The sequence below is a fragment of the Dryobates pubescens genome, chromosome Z, assembly GCF_014839835.1.
Source record: "Dryobates pubescens isolate bDryPub1 chromosome Z, bDryPub1.pri, whole genome shotgun sequence".
Classification (NCBI taxonomy): domain Eukaryota; kingdom Metazoa; phylum Chordata; class Aves; order Piciformes; family Picidae; genus Dryobates; species Dryobates pubescens.
In genome coordinates, this window is record NC_071657.1 from 3,011,984 (window position 1) to 3,029,251 (window position 17,268).

At 53.1% G+C, this 17,268-nt stretch overlaps 1 protein-coding gene across 4 annotated transcripts in view; it reads left to right on the forward strand.

The window, feature by feature from the left end:
- The first annotated feature begins 5,093 nt into the window (after window positions 1-5,093).
- Window positions 5,094-17,268, forward strand: part of TDRD7 (tudor domain containing 7) — a 53,767-nt gene continuing 41,592 nt past the window's right edge. The window contains exons 1-5 of one of the 4 annotated variants that reach the window (XM_054178884.1): window positions 5,094-5,213; window positions 8,038-8,125; window positions 8,639-8,851; window positions 14,844-14,985; window positions 16,506-16,719. In XM_054178884.1, coding sequence (XP_054034859.1) covers window positions 8,114-8,125; window positions 8,639-8,851; window positions 14,844-14,985; window positions 16,506-16,719 — 581 coding nt within the window. In that variant the 5' untranslated portion in view covers window positions 5,094-5,213; window positions 8,038-8,113. Of the gene's footprint in view, window positions 5,214-7,879; window positions 8,126-8,638; window positions 8,852-14,843; window positions 14,986-16,505; window positions 16,720-17,268 lie in introns of those variants that run through there. The other 3 variants (XM_054178886.1, XM_054178887.1, XM_054178885.1) reach the window with 3 other exon arrangements.

Consider the following 17,268-nt stretch of genomic DNA (forward strand, 5'->3'; position numbering starts at 1 on the left):
GTCTGGAGCACCTCCCCTATGGAGACAGGCTGAGAAATATACATAGAATAGAATACATAGAATAGACCAGGTTGGAAGAGACCTTCAAGATCATCGCGTCCAACCCATCAACCAATCCAACACCGCCCAAACAACTAACCCATGGCACCAAGCACCCCATCAAGTCTCCTCCTGAAAACCTCCAGTGATGGCGACTCCACCACCTCCCCAGGCAGCCCATTCCAATGGGCAATCACTCTTTCTGTATAGAACTTCTTCCTAACATCTAGCCTGAACCTCCCCTGGCACAGCCTGAGACTGTGTCCTCTTGTTCTGGTACTGGCTGCCTGGGAGAAGAGACCAACCCCCACCTGTCTACAACCTCCCTTCAGGTAGTTGTAGAGAGTAATAAGGTCACCCCTGAGCCTCCTCTTCTCCAGGCTAAGCAACCCCAGCTCCCTCAGCCTCTCCTCACAGGGCTGTGTTCCAAACCCCTCACCAACTTTGTTGCTCTTCTCTGGACTCGTTCCAGCAAGTCAACCTCCTTCCTAAACTGAGGGGCCCAGAACTGGACACAGTACTCGAGGTGCGGCCTAACCAGTGCAGTGTACAGGGGCAGAATGACCTCCCTGCTCCTGCTGGCCACACTGTTCCTGATGCAGGCCAGGATGCCATTGGCCCTCTTAGCTGCCTGGGCACACTGCAGGCTCATGTTCAGTCTACCATCAACCAGCACCCCTAGGTCCCTCTCAGCCTGACTGCTCTCCAGCCACTCTGACCCCAGCCTGTAGCTCTGCATGGGGTTGCTGTGGCCAATGTGCAGAACCCGGCACTTGGATGTGTTAAATCTCATGCCGTTGGACTCTGCCCATCTGCCCAGCCTGTCCAGGTCCCTCTGCAGAGCCTCTCTACCCTCCAGCAGATCAACTCCTGCCCCCAGCTTGGTGTCGTCAGCAAATTTACTGATGATGGACTCAATGTCCTCGTCCAGATCATCAATGAAGATGTTAAAGAGCATGGGGCCCAGCACTGATCCCTGGGGCACACCACTAGTGACTGGCCGCCAGCTGGATGTGGCACCATTCACCACCACTCTCTGGGCTCGGCCCTCCAGCCAGTTCCTAACCCATCGCAGTGTGCTCCCATCCAAGCCATGGGCTGACAGCTTGGCCAGGAGTTTGCTATGGGGAACGGTGTCAAAGCCGTTGGGGTTATTCAGCCGGGGGAAAAGAAGGCTCTGGGGAGACCTTAGAGCAGCCTTGCAGCACCTGAAAGGGGTCAGGAGAAAGCTGGGGAGGGACTTCACACAACGGCTTGAAGCGATAGGATGTAGCGGGTTAAGGGCCACCCTAGGATGTAGCGGGTTAAGGGCCACCCTACATGCACGTGGGGTCACCAGCCCCAGGTGGGCGTTACCAGCCCCCAGGTGGGCGTTACCGGATCGGGTTTATCCCCGCCCCTTTCCTGACTCCATGTAATGGCTGGGGGAGGGGGCGTGGGTGGCTTTCTCTGGCTTCCTGCTTTCCTATCTGGTGCTGCCTTGCCGGAGGGAGCTGCCGGCCATGCGGTTGGGCCTCCTGCCCCGTGGTGCGGCCTACCCCACGTGTGGAGGCCTTCCTCCAGAGGAATCCGCCGTCGTCGTGGGGAATCCGTGGCCATCCGCGATGGGGTTGTGTGTGATCTTTAAGGTCTCTTCCAACCTAAACCATTGTATGCACTACTAGCACAGTGTGGTAGTGAGATAAATACAGGTCTGGTATGATACTGAAGTTCTTGAGATGTTGCAGCAAGAAGCATAGGGGAGTGCAGGCGTGGACTGGGAAGAGGTGGGACACAGACTTCATGTTGCAGACTCTGTAGCAATAAACTTAAGCAGACCAGCACAGGGAGTGTATAGGTGGCTCATCACAACAAGTCCAAAAGTGTCAAAAACAACAGCAAGCAAAGGACCTTTAAAGAGAGAGCTTCAGGCTTGAGCTGGCTGCAACCCACATAACCCTTCCTGGCAATTAGGCACAGCCAGTGTTGTGACAGTAAGCATGTTCTAGAGGCCAGTGATGAGATTCACAACAATATGGGAAATGCAGCAGTCTGCAAAATGCAATGTTTGTGTATACTCTGATTGCTGCATCACCCTACTGAATGGAAAATCCTTGTAAGGGCAGACAGCCTCAGATGAATGAACTTTGTATTGAACATTTGACTCTCTGTGTGTAGATCATCTAAATGAGGAACTGGGCTCTGACAGGAAGCACTATTTGGAGGCTGTCATGATTGTGGCCAAAGAAGGTTGTCACCAAGTCATGGGTGGCAGTCATTACTGTGAACCCTTCATAGGCACACCCTAGGTGAGGCTCGGCATTTCTGCCTCTGCCCTGGCACGTGTGCCTGCAGGCTCTCTCTGTGGGACCAGCCTCTGACTTGCCTTTGGCAGCCCTCCATCAACCTGCCATCTTGCAGCTTGACCTCATGTTCTCTTCAATCTGGATGACATCTGCAGAGAAAGGAATGCTGCTGCAGGTGAGCTGCTAGGTGGCAGGCACCTCGATGTCAGGGTGGTGAGGGGCTCTCCATTGCTGGTGGCAGGCAATGAAGCCAGCTTCACGAGTCCTGATGGCACACAGCTGGTGACCATCTGTGTGGACACCAATAAGAAAGCCTGCTTATGTATAGTTCTGCCATGTGCTTGGGATGCTGGAGGGCACAACCAGAGCCCAGCCTCACAGATGTAAAGGTTTCAAGTGTGCGTTGCTTAAGGTGCCCATGCAGATGTGGCATCTGGAGCTCAGCAGCTGCATGCTGAGCAGGAGAAGCCCTGCTGAGAGGGTGCCACAGGCCCAAGGTGGTGAGGACAAAGCCTAGGTGATACCCAAACACATCCCAGCCCCGAGGAGATGTGTACCCAAGTAATGTTTTTGTACAGGTGTTAACAGACAGCTGTAACCATAGAACTAAAGTCAGCGGTGTTTTCAGTACTCAGAAGTTGAAGCAATTGAGTTCATTTAAGACCTAACCTGCATTCCCTGCAGAGGAGATGCACTGAGCTGTCATTCCTTGGTCTCTCCCTCAAGAGGGTGGCTTCAGCTGCTGCCTTGTAACAGGAGTGCCAGAGAAAGGACTAATAAAGACCTGGGGGTGTTGGTTGGCAGCCAGCTGAACGTGAGACAGTGATGTGCTCAGGTGGGCCAAGAAAGCCAAAAGCATCCTCGTCTGGACCACCAATAGTGTGGCCACTGGGGTAGGGAAGTGATCGTGCCCCTGGTAAGGCCATGCCTCATACTGGGTGCAGTTTTGGGCCCCTCACTACAAGTGAGGGGAGCTGGTCCAGACAAAGGCAAAAAAGGTGGTGAAGAGCCTGGAGAGCAACAGAATCACAGAACGGTATGGGTTGGAAGGGAGTGTTGTTTAGTCCAATCCCCCTGCCAAGGCAGGCGCACCCATGGTAAATTATGCAGGAGCACACCCATCTCCAGAGATGGAGAATCACAGAATCAGTCAGGGTTGGAAGGGACCACAAGGATCATCTACATCCAACCCCCCTGCCATGGGCAGGGACACCCCACACTAGATCAGGCTGGCCAGAGCCTCATCCAGCCTGGGCTTAAACACCTCCAGGGCTGGGGCCTCAACCACCTCCCTGGACAACCCATTCCAGGGCCTCACCACTCACATGGTGAAGCACTTCCTTCTCACCTCCAGCCTCAATCTCCCCACCTCCAGCTTCATTCCATTCCCCCTAGTCCTATCACTACCTGAGATCCTGAGCAGTCCCTCCCCAGCCTTCTTGTAGCTCCCTTCAGATACTGGAAGGCCACAATTAGGTCACCTCACAGCCTTCTCTTCTCCAGACTCCACAAGCTCTCTGGGCAGCCTGTTAAGTGCTCTGGCACCCTCAAAGTGAGGAGTTTACCACTTAAGTGGCTCCTCCTGCCTTTCAGTTTGTGTCTGTTACCCTTTGTCCCGACGCTGGACACTGCTGACCATGGAAGGTTGTATGAGGCGGGGCTGAGGGAGCTGGGAGGAGGCTTAGGGCAGCCTCTATGGTTTGACAGCTTCCTGAAGGGTGTTTGGAGCCAGGTGGGGGTTGGTCTCTTGTCCCAGTGACAAGCGACAGGATGAGAGGAAATGGCCTCAAGTTGCACCAGGCGAGGTTTAGATTGGGTATTAGAAGAAACTTCTTGACTGGAAGGGTTCTCAAGCACTGGAATGGACTGCCCAGGGAAATGGTTGAACCACCACCCCTGGAGGTGTTTGAAGGATGCAGTGGAGGTGCAGTGCCCAGGGACATAGTTCAGCACTGGTCTTGAGTTAGAGTTTCAGAATTGTTTTGGTTGAAAAGGAACTTCTTAAGTTCATCAAATCCAACCATCAGGTTAATGCTTGGACTGGGTGTGATCTTAAAGGACTTTTCTGACCAAAACAATTACATGATTCTACAAGAAGGCTGGCAAGGGGCTGTTTACAAAGGCCTGGGTGAGGGGCAGTGGCTTGAAATTAGAATAGATTTAGGTTGGACATTAGAATGAAGCTCATTGAAACAGGCTGCCCAGGGAGGTGGTTGAGGCCCCATCCTTGGAGAGGATATTGCAGGTCAGTCTCTACAACAGGGCTCTCAGCAACCTGGTCCACTGGATGATGTCCCTGCTGACTGCAGGGGGGTTGGGCTAGATGACCTTTGGAGGTGCTTTCCAACCCAAACCATTCTATGATTCCATGGCGCCACCGGCCGCACAGGAAAGGCACACGGAAAAGTGAGGCCACACCGGCGGAGAGCCACGGGGCTGCCGCCGCTCCGCCACAGGCAGCAGCGGACCACTCCAAGATGGCCGCCGCCGCCTCAGCGTAGCGCCCCCCTTAGGCGGGCGGCGGGCGGGGGCGCGCTTGCGCAGCAGGCGCTGCCGGGCGGAGCGGGCAGTTGGAGTCACTCGGGCGCGGGCGGGGCTGCGCGGCCGCTTAGTCGGAGCCGGGGTAGGGTTGCTGCGCCGTTCGTTTGCAGCAGCGCGGCCCGGCCCGGCCCGTGGCGGCGGCAGCAGTGACAGCAGGGGAAGAGGCTTTGGCCGGTATCTGAAAGCGCCGGGGTTGAGGTGGTGGTAAGGAAGTAGCGGAGCCCCGCCGGGCGGGAGCCCGCCCGGGCTTGTGCGGGAGAGGCAGCGCGAAGGGCCAGGCGCTGCCACTCAGCGGGAGGCTGCTGCTCTCTGTTTCTGCGTTGTGACCAAGTGTCCCGGCTTCAGCGGGTTAGTGACTGCGTCGTGCGTTCCGCAGGGTGCTGTCTGTGTGTCTTTTAGAAGTGTGGCTGTCAGGGGAGCCTGCCCTTTCTCGGCTGGAAAGCTGTCCTCGCTTCCGTTGATTTTGTTAATAGCTTCAGTAGTAATCTGCAGCGTGGAGACCGTGCTGCCGCCGGAGCCCGGTCGTCTCTTAACTGATAGCGAAAACAGTTTCGTTTCCCGTGCCGGAGGAGACTGCTTTGGAGGGTGTGCGCTGATGGAGGTTCCTGGGGCTATGTTTCTGACCAGGCTGTCCTCCCTTCTGCAGGCAGTGAGCTGCTGGGTGAATGTCCTCCCTGTCGAGTGACCCAACTTCACAGCAGCTAACCGGGAAAAAGAACTTTAGGAAAAGCTTCAGAAGCCACTCCTGAGCTGTTTCGCTTTCTGCTTTCAGTGCATTACTTGCTGCCACCGCTGCTGCACTGCGAGTCCTCTCTGCTTTATTGCCCGCTGTAGGAATGGGAGTGTCGTGCAGGTGTGAGTTGAAGACTGCCTCCAGTTTAACCTCTGTACCCTCGTATCTGTCAGCTTGTTAAACTAAGTGAATAGTCCTCCCCGTCGTATAGTATAGGAGGATGTATTTTATGGTATCATTGTTTGCTGTTTCTGATCCTACTCAGTCCTTTAGTATTGGTGTGCTGCAGAGCTATCTGAAGGTGGCTTGATATTGTCCTTTGTCCTCCCACACCCCTGCCCCCTTCCTTTTTCTATTGAGGTTTCCTCTTCTGAATCAACTTTTGATACTGCCTGCCCAGGTTATTATAAGTTTTCTTTATTGTCACTCTTTGCCCAGCTAGAAATGGATATTGCATTGATTCACTGGAGCAGGAAGTTAAATGCAGGTGTTTGAGGTAAGAAGACTTTAAGGAGCTATAGAGTTAAAATTTGGGTGTATTATCTAAAAGAAAGAGGAGAGAAAAAGGCCCCAAAATGCTTCTTGTTGCCTTTTTCAGGTCTCTTGTACACATGTGGCTTGGAAGACAGTTGCAGACAAAACTGCATATTGCTGTTTAATGTACTTCTGAATGAATGTTTGGATGTTTGCTTCTTTTGTACAATTAAAACTTTAAACCACTTACACATTTGTCCAGCATATGATACTGAGTGATACTGAGTGGCTCCCAAGAAGATGTGAACTCCCTGGATCTTTGCCTTCTAGCAGGTTAACCACCACCTCCTCTCTTTGGGGGGGGTGGGGATGGAGCCCACACTGCTCTGTTCGCCAGCTGCTAAGTCTCTAAAAGGGTGAGAGAAGGATCCAGAAGCTCGGTGTGGCCACCACCCCTTGCCAGCTGGAGATGTGCAAGTGCATGTGTTCAATGTGCATTCCTCCTGGACACAGTATCTCTGCGGCCCCTGGCTGAGCAGGACCTGCTGTGAAATCAGCTTTGGTAGAGGTTCTAGGAGCAGTCAGTGAAATATGGTGGACCACCAAGCACAGGAGTTGCTGGGTGAGGGAGGCATGCCTGTGTAAACGTGTGTGGGGCAGGGCTCTCTGTAGAGGTGTAGGTATGTGGGTGTGCCTGTGTGTAAACCACGTGTACACACACACAGACACAGTCAGGTTAGTCAAGTGAAGCTGTTCAAGGAGTGTTGGAGTACAGGACTTCATGTTATGTATGCTTGTGCAGCACCCAAGTTGGTCTATGGTAAACTTGGGTGCAGGAAGGTAGAGAAAGAGCCACTGTGTAGACGGAAATGTGTCGTGGTGTCAGGAATGCGCAGAGGGTTGGGATTTGCCTGCCTCGATGTGTTGCCCAAGGTCCCCTAAGCAAAGGGAACCAGTGAGGGGAGGTTTGCTTCTGCAGAGAGCACCACAGACTAGCCTGATGTGGGGTGCTGCTGTTGCAGGCAGCTGCCTGGTGCTGCATCTGTTAGGAGGGAGCACTGTGCAGGTGTGCAAACAGCCGCTGCCCACCTTGGTGTGAGGGACTGTCCTGCTGTGCCTTGAGCTAGAGAGACTTCAGGAGAGTGGAGACTGCCTTCTCCCACGCCACTGACTGTGAGGGGGCCGTCTGTTAGTAGGAAGTTCTTCGCCATGAGAGTGCTGAAGCCTTGGAATGGGTTGTCCAGGGAGGTGGTTGAAGCCCCAGCCTTGGAGGTGTTTAAGCCCAGGCTAGATGAGGCTCTGGTCAGCCTGATCTAGTGTGAGGTCTGTGGCAGGGGGTTTGGAAGTAGATGATCCTTGTGGTCCCTTCCAACCCTGACTGATAACTGTGATATTATGATATGAGCTGTGGGGTGAAGGTGAAGCATTCCTAGCACATGAGCTTGTCAGGACTCACCCCTGCATGCAGCCCATGCTTTGAGAGCAGATTCGCTCCTGGGTTGTGCGAGAGCTCTGTCTGGCTTCAGTCAGCAGTCATGGTGGTGAGGTTTCCGTGGAGAGTCTGTTCCTGGGGTGAGTGAGTGCCTGAGAGCAGAATACCTGCCCAGGAGCACTGAGTCTGCCTGGCTGTGCTGTGCCTGGAGCTCCTGGTGTTTCACGTGTGTGGCTCTCCAGCTCTGGAGGAAGCCCTGAGTGCAGGGCTGTGAGGGGAGCGGGAGGCTTTGGGTAGCTCTGGCAACTTGCTTTGAAACCACCTGTGCTGCTCAGCCTTGCCAGGTGGGAGCCCTTCCTGGCAGGTGTCTTCTGCAGCATCTGCCTGTGGCAGCGGGCAAGGTGCTGCTGGAGATGAAGCAGCAGGCTGCTCGTGCCACAGTGGTGGGCGCATGTTACTCTGAATGGGGCAGTCACCCCCTGAGGAGGGGGGTGGTGCTGGCCCTGCCTCTCTGGTGCTCCTGCTGTCTGCAGACCCTGGCTTGCAGCGAATGGGTTTCACTTCTGTTGGGTTTTCTCTCTGAAGAGGCATCTGTGGCGTCAAGGCATCATGTGTCTGTGGGTAAGACGTAGCATGGCATGGCACGGCATGGCCTGGGTGCATGGGGCTTCCATGGCGGAGCTGGCGCGCACCCCAGGGGCGCTGGTGTGGGGTTGCAGGTTTGCATGAGGGAGGAGTGGCTGTGAACTTCTGTGGGGCATGAGAGGGGTGACGACTGGGTGCCAAAGTCAGGAGGTAATAGGTCCCTGCTCTGCTGCCCTTGGAGGTCCTGGCCCTGTGGACAGTGGCATGGGCCAGTTCACAGGCAGGCCCACCTCTCTTTGAACCATGTGGACAGCTGGCAGAGACCAGGGTTGCTGTGCTCCTTCAGCTGGTTTTCTTTTTGACATCATACTTCATGGTTTCATGCCACCCCATGCTTGGCAGACCCCTACAACCCAGAAGTATCAAAAGTCTCCAAAGATGAGCCGCTGAATCCTTGCTTGTTGGAGGCGGGAGGTAGAGGAGTTAAACCCAATATTTTTAGCCCATGTATGTAAAAATCCCTTCTTTGTTTTTTCTCTCTCTTATCAGGTGAAGATGCAGGACCCTGAACTTATTGCAAAAACACTGCGAGCTGTTCTCCATCCCTTCAAAAACGGAGTACCTTTGTCAGAGCTTCAGGGTGAATACAAATCCCTGACCGGTGAGTGGATTCCCTTCAGGCACCTAGGATATGGCACACTGGAAACCTACTTGGCAAGCATCCCAGGAGTGGTCAGGATGGAAGGGAACAAAATGGGAGAGGTAAGAATCAGTCACAGCTCAGCGGTGGCTTCTCTCATGTTTGCAAAGCCTGCGTGGTTCATGGCTTTACCTTTGTCTGTGCCATGGATTCCTGAGAAGAGAGTACTGTAGCACACGTGGTGCACTAGTGCTGGGAGAAGTGGAAGCTGTGGCATGGACCAGGTGTCCAGGTGCCTCTTGCCTGTAGACCAGGAAGCAGTGTTTGCCCAGGGTAGAATGTCCTGGAGTGTTTCCTCAGAAACCTCGGTTCTGTGTGGAAAGAGCTTGTGCGGCTGTAGACCTCTGGCCTCTCTCCCAGCATTTCTGATGCCTGGGGGGTGGGAGTATTGGTGGGTTGTCCTGAGACTTTAAAGAAGTTTGATTTGTGTGCTTGTCTTGATCATCTCTTCAGGGTGGGGTTTAGCATCATCACATTCCTGCTGCAGAGCTGTTGTGGGTGCTATTGCTTGTAGCCTGACAGTGGTTGATTTAGTCTCAGCACTCTTGCCTGTCATGAGCTGCAGGACTGTGAAGACTTGCTAAGGTGAGGAAGAGCCCCTGCATGTGGGCAGTCTGATGCAACACCACCTCAGCTTAGCAAGGCTGCAAGGGACAAGGAGTTGGCTCAGGGATCAAGGAGGAGGTGGAGCACATGCTCAGCAAAGACTGTTGGCCTGGTGTGAGAGTTTTCACAGAGAGTATCCCTTGGCCTTGCTGCTTCCTGATGGCTGCCAGATTGCAAGCAGTTTGCCAGGACCACGAGCTTCCTTGGCCTGTAGTGTGGAGCTCCTGGATTTTGAGTCAGAAGGCATTCTCTTGGTGGCTGTTGTAGCTTGCATGACTTGTAGATGATCTGTTTGAGTAGAGGGCTTGAAGCATCTTGTTGAAACCATGTCTCAATTCCTGAAGCCTAGACTGTAGGAGAGGGAAAGGTGGCAGATCTTTGTCACAATGTGTGGCTGCAGCAGCAGGTCTGGAGGGACAGCACTGAAGGCTGAGCTTCCTCATTGGCTCAGCTGCATTGCTTGGGCACCTGGGAACTCGGAACTAGGTCCTCCCTGGTCAGCTGTAAAGAGTTTTGTGTTGATGTGTGGAAATGTGGCTGGTTTTAAGCCAGAGGTTCCCTTGCTTCATTTTCACAGCTCAGCATTTGCAGCAGACACCCAAGTTCAAGGTTCTTTTTCACCTGCTCCAAGAAGGGAACATTTATGGTGCTTCCTTATGGTGTCTCTGGCAGGTAGCCAATGTGTTTCTAACTAGGGCCTTGCAGGGTGTAATCTGGTATCCTCCCATTCCCTTGAGAGCCTCACTTATCCTCTAATGCGCTGAGAGGCTTGTGGCCTCCTGGATAGTAGTGGAGGTGGTGCCTTCTCTGTGACAGCTTGTAAGCAAAGAGTGACATGTGACTTTGGGAGCTGGAAAAGGAGAAAGCTACTAAACAGAAGTCTTCAGGTAGTAGAGCAAGACTCACTTGGGTTTAGAAGTGCCAACTGTGCTCTCCATGACTGAGGTAAGTGAGGGAAGCACCCTGCAAACACTTTGGGAAGCAGGAGAGATGCAAAAACTGAGCCCACATTGCACTTTTATGATCCTCATGTTGCTGCTGGGCAGACATTGAGCAGATGATGGCAAGTGTGGTTACACACTGGCATGGACTAGTGACTAGCTGGGACTTCCCCTGCTTTCCTCATGCAGGACCTGGTCAGTACTTCAGAGTAATGTTTTGGTCTTTGTTCGTGTCTCTCCAGAATGTTTGAGCTCCATTATAAGGTCAGACAGTCCACAGCAAGCCTGCTGTAAGAGCAGGCAGTCCAGCAGTCTCTCTTCCTGGCTCTGTCCTCCAAAGAGGCTGCCAAGACCCTTGCCTCTCCCTTTCATTCTTTTGGGGGATGGTGGGGCAGGAAAGCATGATGCACTCTCACAGAGATCTGCTAGCAGCTGATCCTGGCTGTAGGCTAGGTAGTCTTGCTGAAAGGATTTCCATTACTGCTGGGGCAGCTGTGCAGAACACACCACAAAACATTTATTCAACAAGCAATCCTCTAAAGTGGGCAGTGAATGACACAAATTGATCTTAAAGTGCTACAGAGAATCCTAGGATCATTAAGGTTGTAAAAGACCTCTAAGATGATCAGGTTCAACCTTCAGCCCATGCTCCTTAAATCAAAGGATTTGTGTGAGGTGCATATTGCCTGGGTAACTGATGCTGAATAGACTGGTGGTGTTGGAAAAGCAATGATAAAAGTATTCCTCTGTTCCTCTTACTGCTAAATGCTAATTTAGCCTCCTTGAATACAGGCAAGATGAAGGCTGACATCTGTTCCTTCATGTGGTAGGTGTGTTCTTCAGTTTGTAGCCAGGATGAGGATTAAGTTACAGAGAACACAGCAAGGGGACTCACACTCTGAAATGCTGTGCACCTGCAACAGGTGCTTGTCACCAACAGAACAAGAGGACCCAATCTCAAGCTGTGCCAGGGGAGGTTTAGGCTGGATGTTAGGAAGAAGTTCTTCATAGAAAGAGTGATTGGCTATTGGAATGTGCTGCTTGGGGAGGTGGTGGAGTCACCATCACTGGAGGTGTTTAGGAAGAGCCTGGATGAGGCACTTGGTGCCATGGTTTGGTTGATTAGATGGTGATGGGTGATAGGTTGGACTCAATGATCTTGAAGGTCCTTTCCAACCTGATCAGGTGTCTATTCTGTACCCATCTCTGGCAGTTGGCAGAGCTGGGCACATCTCAAAGTGCCTGTACACAACTGCCCACAGCGTGGGGCACAACCAGGAGAAGCTGGAGGTCTGCATTGCCCTTCAGGGCTGTGATCTGGTTGGGTCATGGAGAGTGTTGTTGTGCTGCCATGGATGGACACAGGCTGCTGAGGAGTGATGGGCTGGGATAGTGAGGAGGGGGAGTTTGTGTGAGCACCTCCAAATGTGAAAGCAGTGGGGGTGCTCAGAGCTCTGCCTTGGATGGCTGAGGATGCAGCAAGAGCTGATGGCTTGTGGGCAGCAGAGGCACCAGCGTATGGGGGAGGTTAGGGTGGATCTGGTACCAATGCCCTCGTTGGGAAGAAGGGGCAGATAAAGCAGGTGATCTCTTCCAACAACTGGAATAAGCCTCACATTTGCAGGCCCTGGTCCTCACAGAGGGCTTGAGCCTCTGCCTTGTCTGCTGGAGTGATCTGACAGCCAAGCATGGGTAATCCAGAACATTGCTGGGCTGTGCTGATGACAGCTTCTTGAGACAAGTGATGAGCTGATAGACGAGATGCTTTGGTGGACCTGGCTTACAAATAAGGAAGAACTGGTTGGGAATGTGAAAGCTGGGAACATCCCTGGGTGCAGTGACTATGAGCTGGTGTTGAAGAGCCTGAAAGGAGGGGAATAAAGCATTCAGCAGGATCAAGAGACCAGGACTTCAGGAGATCAGGCTGTGGCCTGTTCTGGAATGTGCTTGGAAAACTTTCATGAGATACAATCCTGGAGAGAAGAGGGGTCCAGGAGAGGTAGTGGGTTTTCAAGGACAGCCCTTCCATTCTCAGGAGTGGTCCATCCCAATAATCAGGGGCAAGAAACCCTAAAGCTGGCAGGAGACAGACATGGATGAACAGGGAACTTCTGTCAAAATTCAACCATAAAATGGAAGTGTGCATGAGGTGGGAGCAGGTAGAGGCAACCTGGGAGGGGTAAAAAGACTGCTTGAGCAAGTATGCATAGCCTTAAGAGAAAATTACATGTATTGTTGGTGAGTTCAACAATGTGAAAGCCAAGACAGTGCCATCGCCTCCAGCACAGCTCCCAGAGCACTGCCAGTTCTGAGAGCATGCTTCTGAAGAGAGTCCTTAAAGCACCTGGTTAACTCTGCAGGCAGCAGGAGAAAACACAGGAACAACAGAAAAGCTTGGGAGAGAGAACACAGAGCAGATGGAAAGCTAAGGCCCTTGGGTGTGCTGCATTTCACTGAAGCCTTCTCAAGTCCATGCTCAAACACAGGTTGTTGCACAGATCCCTCTGAAAGGGTGAAGTGGCAGGGATTTCAGGTTCACCTTTTGCTTAAGATGAGTTAAGACTCAGTCTGGTGCAGTCCACTGTGTGACAGAGTTTCTCTCTTACTTAAGTGACTGTTTTAAAGGTAGGGCTGCAGGAGGCCCACATGGATGAACAAGTTGCCTGCTCAATTCCATCATGAAAAGCACTTTCTTTGGGTGCACAGTAGGCAGCTGAGTCTGGAAAGCTATTGCACACGTGTGAAAGGCAAGAAGGGAAATAGGAGCAGCCAGTGTGGCTTTGTCAAGAGAAAATCATGTGTGGCCAGAATGGTACCCCTGCAAATGAGATAAATGGTGAGCTGGGTGAGAGGAGAGTATTGGGTCTAGTTTGTCTGAATTCTGGTAAGGTTTCTGGCAGCCTGTCCCAGAAAAGGTGTCTCAAAACCCATCAGGAAACTATTCACCAGTGGGTATGCCCCAGAGGCTGCTGATGCTGGGGAAATGCTATCTAACATGTTCATGGGTGGCCTGTATGACGGGACAGAGGTCATCCTCAGCAGGTTTATAGGTGATAGGAGGGAGTGATAGACCAGATGGATGTGCTGCCAGTCAGAGACCTGAACAAGCTGGAGAGATAGAGCAACAGGAGTGCTGTGTAGTTCAGTGGAGGGAAATGCCAGTTGCTGCACCTGGGGAAGAGTGCAGTCTTGGAAAGTAGCTTCTCGGAGAAATTCCTGGGGATTGTGGTGGACACAAAGGTGAGAAGTCTTTATCCTTGGTGATGTTCTGCCCCCACCTGGGCAACATCCTGAACACTGAGGTCTAGTTGATGCTGCTCAGAGCAGAGATGCTGTGTGAGATGGCCTCTAGGATGTGTCTTCCAGCCTCAACTTTTCTCTGATCCCTTACCTTCAACCACAGCAGTGGTGAGCCCTGCTGGTACACTTTGTGTGTAGGTGTTGACTCTGCAGTGGGTACACTGTCAGATTCATAAGCAGGAGCTCCCTGGATGGCAGAGCTGTCCCTCAGAAGAAGACCATCTTCCAGTGGCTGTTGATTGAGCCAGCTGGGTGCAGGTGCTGACTGTGCAGTGAAGGAGGAAGAGGGTGGGAAGGATGATCTGGGCTGCACTGCTGTAGGCCAAGAGCACTGCCTTGTTCCTAGTGTTGTTCATGCTCTGCCCATATTTCCCTGGGCTGTTTGTGTCAGCCTGGGAGGCTGAGGAGAGCTCTGGAGCAAGCTGTTGTTGCTTAGCAATCACTTGCTTCTTCTTTGTCTTGGCACTCAAGTTGTTCTGCTTTGGTTGCCTTCCCTGTCTTGTGAGAAGAGGTCCTTCCTGAAGCTGCTGTTGGCTAAATTTCAGAGGTGTTGGCCAAATCCCTGAGCTTTTCCTGCTCTGAGCTGTCAGCTCTTGTGCTTGTTGGGGGCCATGGATATGAGGGTAGTGGTGCTGTGCAAGGACCCCTTTCTCATCTGTACCACTGTCACAAAGCATGGCTGAGACCAATGGAGAGAGCCTCTGAGACCACAAGACTCTTGTGTTTCACTGAGGGTTTTTGGGGTGGCTGGCTGTGTCCCTGTGGAGCCTTGGGGGAGTACCTGTCCATTTGTTAGCAGTTGAATGGTCCAAAAGTTTGGGTCCTATCTCCTTTGAGTGGCAAAGTGCCTGCCTGACATGCAGGGGGATTACTGGAGCAGGGTTTCTGCACCTGTTCAGTGAGTGGCAAGTCTTGGCAGGAGGAGCAAGAGCAAGCTGGAAACCCATGGCTTCTTAGGGTTGTGAAGGGAGGTGGTCAGGCTGTAGGATGGGAGTGAGAATCCAGGCTGTTCCCTGGCAGGGCCCAGCCTAATGTGGGAAGGTGATGGAGGGGCTCTGGTGGACTTGGCTGTCTGCTTTGCTGACTCTGGAGTTAGGCTGCAAAAGGAGAGTTACAGGCATGGAAACAGTTGGAAGTCCTTCTGAGAGCTGTGGATGAGCTTGGGCCTGACAGGCTGCTTTCCTCTCTGTCCTCTTCCTCCACCAAGGTCATCTGCCATGCTGTTGCTTGCAGTGAGACTATGCAGATTGCCCAGCTGGTGGCCCGGCAGAGGAGCTCCAAGAGGAAAATGGGACGGCAGGTGAACTGCCAGATGAGGCTGAAGAACACCTCTCCAGTTGCATTAGCAGGTAAGCCCCCAGGCAGCAGGAGGGTCTGCCTTGGTGGAAGAGCTGTGCAGCTGCTGGAGCAGGAGTCTTGGCCATCAGGCTGTGTCACCCCTGGCCACGAGCTGCATGATCCTGGTGAGGAGTTGCTGGGAGCAGGCAGTGCTCATGCTTGCAAGCCATGGTCAGGGAGGAGCCCCTTCCCAAGCACAGACATGAGATGTGAATGATCCTGGTAAAAGAGCACCTTGGCTTCACCTCCAGCTACCCATGCTTCTGTGAGAAACATGTTTGAGCTGTGGGTGAGAAGTGTGGCAATGAGCCTGCTCAGTCTCTGAGGCTGGGCTTGGCACAGGGATGAGCCATGCCCTTACAATGAGAGTAAGCTCCTGAAGCATCATCTGGGGATGTTGCAGCAGCTCCTGTTGCTCATGCATGTGCCTTGGTGCCACAGTAATGATATCCAGGGGCTGCTTTTTTGTACCCCTGTGCCTTTTTGTTTAAACTGCTGCAGCAGCACATTCCCAGAGCGTGTGGCTCATTTTTCCTTTGTGTTGTGTCATTTCCTTTGTTGTTTTGTCATTGTCAGTGGGGTACCTCAGGATCAGGCCCAGGCAAGGCCCATCTGCTTGTGAGTTTGCAGCTTGAGCAGCAGTGAGTCTCCTAGTTTGTTTGTTTTCCCCTGTTCTTGTCTGTAACAAAGGGTTTGCTGCTTCTTGCTCTCCTGTGACCAGCCCAACGATCTACTCCCTAGCTGGGAAGCTGAACTGGTGACTCATATCCCAGTTGGTGTTTCCCAAAATGATGCTGAGAAGTTGGAGCAAAGTGTCTGAAATCACTTACATGGAATTTAGGAAAGTAAATCTCAAGGTGAAAGGTGTAAGAACAAAATATAAACAGCAATGGTTTTGAAAGGCAAATTGGTTCACTGTCAGCCCTCAGAATTACTTGAGCCCACTGGAAAATTGGTGTGGTACAGGGGAGTGACCAAGAGCTTGGTTCTCTCCCTGTAGCCTGAAGGCCATGTGGTGTGTTCCTCTGCAGGTGTTAACTTAGCAACCTCCACTGTGTAGTTGGGAGTTTGGAAGACACTTGCAGGTCAGGGTAGAGGAGAAGAAGAAACCCTTTGGACAGTGATGCAGGAGGTGGCCAACGAGGTGGAGTTAGGCTGCATGTGCTACACCTCTTGTGGGAACTACTGCTACTGTTGGGTGGTGAAGGGCAGCCTGACCATGGGTTCCAACTGGGACATGACCTGTTGTGGGACCTCCTAGGTGCACAGCTTTGCCAAGAGGGTAAGGGGAGATGGGTCTTCTGTCTCTCTGCCTGCTGCAACAGTGTGGTGGAGGCTGTGGTTTGTGTAGCCCTGGGTGTGAGCCACAGTGCTGTGTCAGAGAGGGCTACGGCTGTGGCTGACAGCATCCTTCTCAACTGCCTTTTGTTCGAGTGTGCACTCCCAGGAGGGAGCTACCTGCCGAGCCTGAGGCCTGCTTGGCTTGGCTGGAGAGGAGCTCTGCTCACAGCTGCATCTGCCAACTCTCTAGGGAAGCCCAAAGGAACTCTGCGCCAGCCCAGGCCCTTGAGCATGTCGGAAGAAGGCAGCAGGCGGCCGGTCCCTCGCCAGCCGCGAGGCAGGGGCTTGCCCTACGGCGTGGTGAAACCCGGCGTGGAGAGTGCACGCTCTGCCTTGCCCCCAGCCGCTGGGAGTGGACCACCCAAAGAGATCCCCATGCAGAGACACGTCACTGTGGTGAACAGGTCAGTCTGTGACTGTTGGGGGGGACCATCCTGTCAGTGTGTCTTGGGACATGGAAATCCAGGATCCAAGCCTTGCAGAAGGGGGAGTTGACGTGGGTACTCAGGAGGGAGGTGGGTGATCCTTCTCTTCGGGTGATTCTGTAGCTACTCTGGCCCCATGGTCTGTTCCCATGTCTCCTGGGGGGAAATGTAGCCAAGGGATCTGTGGATGTCTCTGTTACCCAGTCCCCAGGAGGGAGATGCTGTGGCCAGGGCAATGGAAAGCAGGAGGAGGTCTGTGTGCAGGTGAGAGGTTATGGTGCCTGTCCATGGCCAGGGCTGTCTGCAGGTGGCTGCTCTCTGCCTCTGGCCTTACCCCTGTCCGTTGCAGCCTGAGTCTCTGTGGCCCTTCCTGGGGTGCTGGGCCCCAGCAGCTGGCTGCCCATGTTTGGTGAGGAGAGCTGAGGGCTGGAGCTGGGCTTTTGCTGGCTTAGCTGGTTTGCTGGGCCAGGCTGGTTTTGAGCCCCCTCTGAGCCTCCCTAATCCCAGTGGCTTTAGCCAGCTGCTGCC